General features: G+C 38.9%; 1 protein-coding gene and 1 long non-coding RNA gene across 35 annotated transcripts in view; one reads left to right on the top strand and one right to left on the bottom strand.

The window, feature by feature from the left end:
• Positions 1 to 12,145, bottom strand: part of ppfibp2b (PPFIA binding protein 2b) — an 80,355-nt gene that overhangs the window by 26,883 nt on the left and 41,327 nt on the right. For 13 of the 34 annotated variants that reach the window (XM_083560992.1, XM_083560970.1, XM_083561001.1 and 10 more), the window contains 3 exons: positions 9,124 to 9,261; positions 3,534 to 3,737; positions 1,182 to 1,277 (listed from right to left, as the gene is read on the bottom strand). In XM_083560992.1, coding sequence (XP_083417118.1) covers positions 1,182 to 1,277; positions 3,534 to 3,737; positions 9,124 to 9,261 — 438 coding nt within the window. The remainder of the gene's footprint in view (positions 1 to 1,181; positions 1,278 to 3,533; positions 3,738 to 9,123; positions 9,262 to 12,145) is intronic. The other 21 variants (XM_083560976.1, XM_083560980.1, XM_083560983.1 and 18 more) reach the window with 3 other exon arrangements.
• On the top strand, positions 1,286 to 4,035 carry LOC310737035. The gene is made up of 3 exons (XR_014536738.1): positions 1,286 to 2,209; positions 2,257 to 2,305; positions 2,368 to 4,035. It is a non-coding gene; the product is annotated as an uncharacterized lncRNA (long non-coding RNA).

Below are 12,145 nucleotides of genomic sequence, written 5' to 3'. Positions count from 1 at the left end.
ACATGACAGAGCCAAAAGAGAGGAAAGAAAGAAAGAAAAAAGAGAAGAGTTTATGGCTTTTTATCGCTTTTTTGCTCGAACAAAAGCATCGACTCTAAATAGATGAGATACAAAGATCTAAAACATGAAGCAAAGAATAAAAATTGGGACTTATTTGTCCAATTGTTTGTCTTTCATTGTATTTTCATTGATCTCATTGTCTGTTTTAATATCTAGTCTCTGGCCCAATGAGCTGCCATGAATCTAAATGTGTGTGATCGTATAAATGAGACTCACAGTTCTAGTAAATACAAACCTTTATGGTGGATTTGTTCAAGTACTCAGGTACTATCTGGATTGGAAAAATTTAACGAATGGGATTTTTTTTAACGATACATGTACTGTATTTAACAAAGTGGTAATTCGAGCTAGGGCTGGGCGATATATCGGTATAATATAATATCGCGATAATTGCTCATCGATATACTTCTCAGATATATTATTGGTATAGTGATGTATTCTTCATGAACAAAGATTTGATGTGGTTTTTGCACACCTTCCACATTTAGTCTTGTTATAATAACCTCTGTTTAACCTTGAAGATGTTCTACTAAATTTTTAAAGTGTTCTTGTAGAGATTTATGGAGATTCATTCAGCTACAACGGTGTTGTAAAGTCAGGTAATGATGTAGGCAAAGTGAGGAGGCCTGGGGTGCAATTCATTGCAAAGGATTTCCATAGGGTTTATAGCTCTACAGCAGGAGATCTTCCACTCCAACCCATGTAAAGCAGATCTTCATGGAGCTGGCTTTGTGCGCAGTTCAGGTTTGTGGTAACAGTTTGAAAAAGAACTACAAATGGCTAACTGTTTAGCAGACAGTTTCTTAGCTAAATGATATATCGTGATGCACAGTCTACATTGTTGGAATGTCCTCAAGTATCGCAATATGATATTTCTGTCATATCATCCAGCCCTAATTTTTGCTTACTTACACCTCAGGCAGTCTCCTTTGGGAGAAAAAAAAAACCTTGATGAAAAGAAAGTCAAGAAGTCAAAACTGAGAGCAGAAGAGGTCCAGAAGTGTTGAAGAATCAATCCAGAGAACTCTTTACTTAGCAGCGTAACAACGATGAAAACGGGTTGCCAAGTCAAACGTATAAAACGATCCACATACAAATGATTAAATCGAAATTCGCGTTACCTTTGTGGCTTTCAGTTTCCTCTCGTACTGCGATTTCTCGTTCTCCAAATCGTCCACTTTGGCCTTCAGAGCTGTCAGCTCATGCACCAGAGCCTGCTAATAACACACACACAAAAACACACACACATAGACATGGCATCAAGAATCAGTTCTTCGGCTACAGTTTAAGGAGGTTACACCGTGTTAAAAGTGTTTCGGATTAATGCGTCGGTCATCAGGAAACTGCCACCACTTGAAGAAGGTTTCACCCATCTATTTCGTCTAAACTAACAAAATGAAAACGTTATCGTGAAAGGAAACCAATAATCCCGATCCAAAGAGATCGGAACGGAGAATCCCAGACAGATTCCAGAGTCCGAGAGCCCATACCCATCTCACACCGTGCTGTTAATGGAAGTCTTTTTATTGATCAGTCTCTCAGTAGTACACATCTGTAGTCCTGGCTCAGGTTCCTCCACCATTAATATACAACATGTATTTTTATATATTTATATATTAAGAGTTGCTCATTTATTAGGTGCACATACAGTACCATGTGTAGCTACAGTGGATCTGTTTACCTTATAGACGGTACTAATTCCTACCTGTTGCTTTAATGGAAACGGAGAACCAAAGTACCACGACTGGCTAATTATAGATCTAAAGTGGGTCTACAATCATCAGTTTTAACAATATAGTTGGTATATAGTAATATCGTTTTTTCTTGTATAAAACCAGAAAATACGCAAGCTCCCGGATGGGTTCCTCGTTTGTCTTTACCAGCACTGTAGGAACTGTGACTACAAAGAAGATAAAATGGTTGTTAAGATATTTTTTAAAGTATGTGGGCACAGTAGATTTTGCGTATATTTAATTTTGCCGCAAATATTTCAAGGAGTTCATGGTTTTATACATTTCGGTTTTAAAAGATGTCTCAAATGAAATTTCTCAATGATTAGTGTAATAATTATGTATGTAATATTGGCTCAAGCATATGAGTTTGACATACTGTGGTGACGATTTCGTTGTTCTTAGCGATATTAGCATTTGTTAAATTCACCCCATGCACATCTTGACGATGTCTATTTTTGGAAAGGTGTTAAGGTGTTGGACTTTGGTTTTGAAGACCTTGACTGCAAATTTCAGTCTGAGAAACTGAAATTTGAAATTTACTTATTCCTTAACTTCTCAGTTGAATAAAAATTAGATAAATGGAGTCATGCTGATATTGCAGGGCCCCTGAGACAGCTCCTTATCCCTGAACTTCTCAGATGGATAACAATGAGATAATTGAAAGCAAAGCTGATACTGCACTTACATCTGTCCTCTACATGCTCAAAATGTTCCTATTAAAGTCAACTCTGATACTTTCTTAGAGTTGTTTCCAATCCAGCTATATTTCACCAACTTATGATTATCTCATATATACACCTAGCAGCTGAAGTCTTTGCTCAAACCCTCAGAAGCAACAGCTTGGCGGTGCTGGAATTTAAACTCACAACCTTCTAATCCAAAGTCGAACATCTTAAACACTGATTTACTGCTTTCCAATGTGTCATTTTGCTTCTCCAATCCTGCTTCGGGCATGAACTCCCACTCGTTTAACCGTCAGAGGATTAGCCGTTCTTTGAAGCTCGCATTTTTCCATTTGTTAATGTTTAGTAGGACAAGTTCCACCCCAGTAGGTCCTGTTTTTGCAGGAGAGAATGTTTCAAAGGTTAAACCATTTCTGATTAGACCAACAGATACGTGGTTGAGGTTTTCAGGGGGATCCTGAGGTAGAAACCTTGGTGTGTGAACGTGTAGGTAGGAGTGCACTTAATAACATAGCAACTCAAAGTATACACATTTATGTATACTCTCAATAAGAAGAGACTAAAGTACTGCAGGTGGAAATACAACCAGGCATTATAATGAATTTAGGGAAATAATAATAATAATAATATTAAAAAAACAATCCTGGAACCTGCTGAAGAACTTGATCATTGGTTAAGCGGAAAAAGGTCAAACAACGGAACTGGAGCCGGAGGTCCATAGGGTCCAGTTGCATTTATGATACAAAAGAAGTATCTGTTCCTATGAGACCACCACAGCAGCAAAGAGAGTGATAGAATATACTAAAGAAGTGTTAACCATCAACAAACCCAACTTTCTCTACAGAGACCGAAAAAACTCTCAACACCCTCTGGATTAGTAAGAGGTCTAATCATGCAGGAATCCCAGACTCCAGACTCAAGCGATCAGTGGACACCAGGAACCATGAGAATTCCCCACTGCAGCAGGGCTTGTTAATGTTAGAGTTGAAATGAGTCTGTGATGGTAAGCAGGGACGTGCAGTGAGCTTCACGGCACAGCGAAAAAAAGCCCGCCTACATTATCTCCTCCAGAACTACAGTGGTGTTTGGGGTCTTCGGCGTCAGAAGGGCACGCATCCGAATCGGGGCTGCGATTGTGGACGTCACGATCTGGGTTCTCCGGGTGGCCCTCGAGAGCCCGCTGTTCCCGGATGCGTGTAGTGATCTCCTGCTGGAATTTGCGCATCTGCGCCTGGAGCTCGCTGATCACATTAACCACACACTGATACAGACAGAAAAACAAGCCACATAAAAGGAAATGTGAAGGTTGGCATGGAAACGAAAGGAAAAAGAAGACTAGGAATAGAAAAGAAAAGTATCCAATACTGATATTTTCTTGTTTAAAATGCTATTTTTTATGAAAAGACACCACAAAAATCACACAGGAGAAAAAAAAAAAAAAAAAAAAAAAAACAAATTGGTAGGGGTCTTGTATAATGAAACATATACAATAAAGAAGGGATACAAATAATGGTTCATTTTTATTATATATATTCTTTTGTCACATGACTCCCATAAACACAATGCAGTTGTGTATATATATATATATATATATATATACACATACATATATATATATATATATATATATATATATATATATATATATATATATATATATATATATATATATACATACATACATACATAAATTATTGGAACTACAGTGGAACCTCAGGATACGAACGTCCCCGAATACGTATAATTCAGCATACGAATCGTCATTTGTCAAGATTTTCGTACCAATTTACACATAAAAATTTAGGCTACGAATCATTCTAAACCTCACGGCAGAGATTTCGAGGGGACGTCGGTTCATCTGTCACGCAACCAGCACGCTTTCCCGCCTCCAAAAGTTTAGTTAGTGCCTTAAATTCGCTGTGATAGCACGTCTTAGCGCTCTGTGTCTTTGTTTCGTAAATCCCACAGTACAGTAGTCATTAATCGTATACACTATTATATCGTAGTGCATCTCGTGCATTACATTAGAATTATAATTATATATTATTTAGTGTTGAAATAGTGTTCATTATATACATTTTAAAAATGTTGCTAAAGAAAAAGAAGCCTGTTATTGAAGGTGGAAGAAAAAAAAAGAATCCATCAGTGGAGATCATCAAGAAAAAAATAACATATTCCAGTGATTCCGGTGACATCATAATGAAAGGAGATTCTCCTTCCAAACAATAATTCTCAGAACGTCATCTCCATCATGCCAGCATTCGCGCTTCTCAAAGGTAAAGTACCAAATTAAAATACTGTTTTCCTCTTTTAGATGTTAACGCACCATTATTAAATGCTAAATACTGAATATTATTATTCTTTATTAGTTGTATTTTTATATGAATATTTGGGGTCGTCGGAACGCCTTATCCCATTTTTTATTATTCGTATTGAATTCGTATCGGTATCCGAATTGTTCAGGGTGCGAATGGTTTTGTCGGAACGAATTAAATTCGTAACACGAGGTACCACTGTATAGTTATAGTTTGTGTATGTAAACGTGTTGGGAATCTGCTTATTGAAAATTTTACATTTTATTTTATTTCTGATCAAAGGAACAACTTAATGACAACAACATTTTTAATCAACAAGATTCAAAGAACCACGATACTAAAATGATCCGATCTACTGATCACTAATCTTCCAATGCTATATATAAATAATAGTATTAATAAAATTGGAATTTGGTGTAAATTGGGTATAGACACCTGCGATAGAGTGACACTGTATTGCAATGTGAGAGAGAGAGAGAGAGAGAGAGAGAGAGAGAGAGAGAGAGAGAGAGAGAGAGAGAGAGAGATCGTGGGTATGTGAATTATGTGCATTTGTTCGATGAAGCTGTTGGAGTTAACTCCTGGTGCCCTTTCTCATTACATTGTTATTTCTATATTTGTATATATTACATTTTAACGCTTTCTTTTTCCACTTCCTCGAATTCATCTCATTTATCAAAATTTACCATATAAAAATCCTCCAATCAGCTCAAAAATTTATATTTTTTTTACTGTATCAGTTGCTCTGAATCGATCTTAACCTGTATGTTACTACGGTCACAAATATATAGGATATATAAAAAACTTGCACCTTCCAGCCAATCAGAATCCAGCATTTTGAAAGATGATGGTATAAATGATTAAAAAGCATAATGCGTATTAATAAATAACACATTGCACCGTATTGTTGATTTGCTTTCTCTATAACAAAATGTGTCTTTGTTTACTCTAGATACTGTATATATCAGTTTCCTGAATAAAAAAAACAAGCATATTTTATTAACCAATAATTGATCCACTGATGTAAATATCGTAAAAAATATACCAAATAAACTGATTCGTGTCAGGTGAACGAAGTTACCGAGCTAGCATCAAACATGTAGCCGCTACACTTACATTCTATTTATAAGGCACCGGAACATCTGAGCTTAGCGCTAAGATGCATTGCTCTCAGTGTGGTTCATGGAGAGGCATGTTTGGACTCCAAGATGGAGGGTGTTTCATAGGATAGGACCAGTTGACGTTGAAGTTGATGATAAGATCCACGTTCCGTGCCTATATATAGCCTCTGTACACTTTGGGGAAAGTGTGTGTGTCTGTGGCATGTTCCAGGAGGATTTCTGTCATGCTGGGGTGCTGAAGTGAGTGTCTGCATCTGTCACAGCCTTAGAAAGTGTTTGTTGATGCAACAGATGGAAGGAGGCCCTCGCTTTAGCCCGGCGCCTATGCCGCATCGTGTAGACGAGAATGCCGTCATTTAGCAATTATTCCAAAAGAAGTTGATTAGACAGGACTTTCATGATGGCTTGATTAGCTTTTTTAAATTGACTACAAAATGGAAATATCTCAGCAAATCACAAAGAGATCTAAAACCCAACCAACAGCAAACTTGTGATTGTGAAAATTTTAATTACGTCTTAACTACTAGGGATGTGCAGTTTGAGGCAGACGCATAGCCAACAACACCGTTAAAGATACATATGAATCTATCAGAGATGCGATACGATACCATTCAGCCCATTGCGATGCGGTGCGGTCCGATTTCGGCTTGGTTCAACACAATGTGATTCAAAAATATGGAAATATATGGTTCTATGCAATTCAATATAGTGAAGTTAGTCCATATCTTTACCATATAGTTTGGTTCAGACAGTTCCTTCTGACTTCTAACGCATGACCGTTTCACAAACAGACCTTTGTAGTGGAAAAATGAAAAGGAAAAATGATAAATAAACCCAGACATTCTTTTCCTGATCTGCCTCCAGGAAGATGCAGATCTACCTCTGCCATGTTAATCTGTATTCTATGAGACTCTCAGGACACGCCTTGAGGCTTTTTTTACCGATGCAAACCGATCCAAACGATGCGAATGGGTGAATCTCTCACACGCCTGTTAACTACTGCTTCAAATTCAAAACATGATGTGAATTCAATTCAATTCATCTGTAATATATGCAAACACATTGCGATATACTGTACAGTATATTCTTTTCCTGGGTTATTTATTACGACACATACATTGCCACAATTTCCAAACACTACCTCCCATTTCACTAAACTTTCCTTCGGCTTCTCCCATTAGGGAGAATGCCCTTCCTAACGCAACCCTCCCCATTTATCCGGGCTTGGGACCGGCACTAAGGCTTGTGCAACCCTAATGGCTGGGGTTTGTTCCCTGACCGGGGATCGAACCCGGGCCGCATCCTAACCACTAGACCACAAGGGAACCACTACCTCCCATTTCACTAATATGTATATAAGATATTGAATACATCACCCTGACTGAACATTTGTGTACAAATGTTTCTTCTTTGCAATTGAAATAGTGCTGTACCTTATTGTTGATTCTGATTCACAGTTTTACATTTACGACTTACAGCTTTCGAAATTTGGAGCGCAAACGAGTCAATTTTGTAGTATGTCCAAGAAATCAAATTAAATTCCCCATGTGCTGCTTTGAGCATAGTAACTAAACAGTTATTTTATTATATTCGACTACGAATTATCGATTATATATCTCCAACAGGGACATTCCAACCTCTAGTGGAACATCTTCCCCGAAGAGTGAAGATTATTATAACAGCAATTCGGGACTAAAATTTGGGATGTGATATTTAAAAGGCACAATCGTTCGCCCATTTATTGTATACATATATAATTCAAGCTACATTATCATGCAAATTATTTCTAAGCTACAAAGAATAGGCCACACCCACTTCCTGAGTCTGATGTTCGGACTAACAAATGTGAATCCATGATCAATCTGGTCACGTGACGTATAATTAGCTTGCAATTTGTAAAGCTGCTTGTGAAGTTGACAGGAACCAGTGACCAAAGTACACAACATTCCTGGTTCCTCAGCAGGTTTCACATTAACCAAAACCTGTAGCAGGACCCAGGATAAGTGCATGGAGTTTGAGTTTATTCAGCTGTAACATCCAACACGTGCGTGTGCATTTTCTACCGTTTAGTAGGTGGTCTGCAGACCTGAAACGCTCGAGACGCTCGTTTACGCGACAGCTGAGTCTGGCACAGGCGTCGTTAAGGAATTTTATGGAGCTCTTGTGATCTCTGGAAGTGTGTCAGGATGCCTGAAGCTCGACTCAGCAGGGGGTTCGACAGGAATGCGGACACTCCGGACCTACGCTGTCACTTCAGGCACGTCACGTTTCAATTAGCGACTGACCCTCGCTCACGTTCTTCAGCAAGGGAGAAGAGGCTATGCCTTTATCTTTCTAGGAGAGTTGTTCAGTTTCAGCTCTAACCCTGTTTTTAGTGCTCACACGTTTCTGAGGATGATTTAAACCCATCAACAGGGAGTGCAAAATTGCAGGTGAAAAAAAAAAATGTAATAAAGAAAATAAGCACATCTGGTGGTAAACCATATCAGACAAGCCTTAAATAGAGAAAGGGAGAGGGGAAAAGAGGGGAGAGAGAGAGACAGAGAGAGAGAGAGAGAGAGAGAGAGAGTGAGAGAGAGAGAGAGAGAGAGAGAGAGAGAGAGAGAGAGAGAGAGATTCAAACTATACCCAAAAACCAACAGTGCACTTAAAAGCATGTCATCCAAAAGAGAGGGATAGACTGATAGACCAGAATATGAGTGAGAGCTAGATAAAGTGATAAAGTGATAGACAGAGGTCGAAATGCGACAGACTGGAAAGATGAATGACTAAACTGAAAGTGGTAGAGGGTAAAAAACAGATAGCATAAAGGATAGATAGACTGTGTCATACAGCATTCAATGGATAAAATAAGAGAGAGATAAATGGATAAATACAGCAAGATAGGAATAACCTGATAAAGTGATAGAGTAGTGCAAGACTGATAAACTAATACTGGTAGGAGGACAAACTATAAGCGGAGAAGATGAAGCAAGAGAGGGATGAATAGATAACATGACAGAGTGATATAGGGTTAAACTTAGAAAATACGATGGTGAAAGATGGATAGAGTAGATGGAGGGGGGGGTGTTAGGGGGCATATTGTGGGTGGGTGGGGGGGTATTGATATCAAAATTAATAAACCTGTAGTGAGGAAGTGAACAGAAGGAAGGAGTTCTGAAGAGAGACAGAGTTAATAGAGCGACAGAGAGATGGACAGATTTGATGGTACCTCGGCTTTGTGCTGCTTGTCGTCTCGGTCCGTGTGGTTGTGATCCTCCTCCATACTGACCAGCTTCAGCTTCAGATACGAAACTTCATCTATCAAATCCAGCTTCTGGGTCTCCAACAAGGTGCGGTTCAGAAGCTCCTATGCCCACAAACACGCACATAAACATGAACCCGTGTAGACATACATCCACAACCATACACACACACATGATCCGGGCAGCACAAGGCGACTTTCTGTAGCTCTACATGCAAGTTTCCCCAGAATTACATCCTGGGCCCCTGCCAAGCATCGCTAAATATACACACTGAACCAACGCTATTTTTACTTCCTCTGTGCCCCCCTAATGTGCGTTTCTCTGCATTCCTCTGTCGAACAGCTAATTCCAGAACAACCCCAAGACTCCAGAGCCGAGTCTCAGCTGAGAACAGAACTAATGTCCCATGATTCCCCTCAGAGAAGAACGAGAACACTGATGTATGATCGTTTTATCTCTTCTGCACTAAACAGGGTCTTATGACAATTAGTCAATTGGGGCCTGAGTGACTGTGTGCTCACACACACACACACACACACACACACACACACACACACACACACACACACACACTTAGTAATATATAGTTAGTAAAATAAAGTTTACACTACATAAAGATCATTGCTTTAAGTTAGTCATGTGAAAAAACGTCTGGTCCACACCTCGCATTTCACAACTGCTGCTTCCCACTACATGGAAAACGCTTCTGCTTTCAGTTAGTTAATTAGAATCTAATCCAAAAGATTTTAACTTTGTTACACTTAAAGCTGCAGTGTGTAAAGTTTCATGTTGCAGTTTCTAAGGTTTAAAGCTGCAGAATGTTTATTATGTAATGTTGATTGTATATTATTTAAATTTACAGTCTGTAATGTTAAACGCTGGAGTTTGTAATGCTTAATGTTGCAGTGTGTAATGATTTAAAGCTGCAGTATGTATTGTTCACCTCTGTAATGCAGTGTGTAATGTTTAAAGGTGCAGTGTGTAATGTTTAAAGGTGCAGTTTGTAATGTTTAAAGGTGCAGTTTGTAATGTTTAAAGGTGCAGTGTGAAATGTTTGAAGTTGCAGTGTGAAATGTTTGAAGGTGCAATGTATAATGCTAAATGCTGGAGTGTATAATGTTAAATGCTGGAGTGTGTAATGTTTGAGGGTGCAGTGTGTAATGCTTGAAGGTGCAGTGTATAATGTTTGAAGGTTCAGTGTGTAATGTTTGAAGGTGCAGTGTGAAATTATTAAAGGTGCAGTGTGAAATGATTGAAGGTGCAGTGTGTAATGCTTGAAGGTGCAGTGTGTAATGCTTGAAGATGCAGTGTGTAATGTTTGAAGGTGCAGTGTGAAATGATTGGAAGTGCAGTGTGTAATGTTTGAAGGTGCAGTGTGTAATGTTTGAAGGTGCAGTGTGTGATGTTTAAAGGTGCAGTTTGTAATGTTTGAAGGTGCAGTGTGTAATGATTAAAGGTGCAGTGTGTAATGTTTGAAGGTGCAGTGTAAAATGTTAAATGCTGCAGTGTGTAATGTTTGATGCTGCAGTGTGTAATGCTTGAGGGTGCAGTGTGTAATGTTTGAAGGTGCAGTGTGTAATGTTTGAAGGTGCAGTGTGTAATGTTTGAAGGTGCAGTGTGTAATGTTTGAAGGTGCAGTGTGTAATGTTTAAAGGTGCAGTGTGTAATGTTTGAAGGTGCAGTGTGTATTCCATTCGATTCAGACATGAGCATCATTACAGAGGTCTAACGGAGGACATATGGATGTATCATGACACACGTCTGCAATCGGACACTGCTGTTGCTTCAAAGGACAACAACTGAAGCACTTTATCAGGAGGTGAATCATGACGGCTTATCGGCTCATGCAGAACACGTCCTGCGGCTGTGTAAACACACTCTTAGACGCTCCTTTCCGTACGATAAGCCGCAAACGTAGGGCTTGGCTGAACCGATTTATGACTTGCCTGCTTACAAGCCAATTAAACAAACCACATAATCAGCATTGGTGAGACTCGGGTCTTGGATATTCAGCAAGGAGTATGTGCAGTGTGGGAAAACAAAAACGCAGCAGAATGTCAGTTTCAGTAATCACTGTATGATTTAAAGCTGAAACCCAAACAAATACTTTGTTACTTTTGATATGCAGTCCAATGTCTTAACCACTGAGCAACCCCTTCCCTATTTTCAGTACTGCTCTGAAATCATGTTTAAGTTCCAGAGCAAATGTATTATGACCAGATGATTGTCTCTCAGGTGGTCCTATTCTTTTCTAAACCTTTCAATGTAACTCCGACGTTCTCCTTAGTCCAGTCACTTGAATAAACAAAGATCTGTATTTCAAAAATATCACTCAATTCAACTGGCATTCAAGTGGAAGATGAAGCCTGCATCACTTGAACCTGTCTAGGCAAGCAGAGGATGCCTCGAGGACACACTATTAATCTGTCGATCTCCGATTCTTGGCATTCCATCTATATCTGATGCTCATATAGTGTCTGTGACTGAAAATTCATAGAAAGAAAGCCCTCTATTTTCTTTTTAAACACCCATATACATGACTGTGTCTTTCCTGCTTCATGCTGATTTATAATTTTTATTCTCTGCTCTAAACTGATGGCTTTCCTATTCTTTTTTTCACTACAAGCAGGAGACATATGTGGCACTTGGAAGACATGCTTTTATCACTAAAATTGCTGATTGAAACCGTTTGAAACAAAAACGAATAAACACTTTATTCCGTCTACCGTTAGCAAGAGTGGGGAATCTCACAGGGCGAGAGATACGCTCATCCAAATATATATACATACCGTAATTTCTATTCGGACTATAAAGCGCACCCTTATATAAGCCGCACCCACTGAATTTGACAAATATTTGTATTTTTAACATAAATAAGCTGCACCTGTCTATAAGCCGCAGGTGTCTACACTGAAACTAATGAACCTTACACAGGCTTTAACGAAAGACACTAAATGCAATATGTTGCGCTTCTAGTAGGAGCATAGC

The sequence above is a fragment of the Silurus aristotelis genome, assembly GCF_946808225.1.
Source record: "Silurus aristotelis genome assembly, chromosome: 14".
Taxonomy (NCBI): domain Eukaryota; kingdom Metazoa; phylum Chordata; class Actinopteri; order Siluriformes; family Siluridae; genus Silurus; species Silurus aristotelis.
The sequence above is the reverse complement of the archived record's forward strand: the minus strand, read 5'-3'. Positions and strand labels throughout refer to the sequence as shown.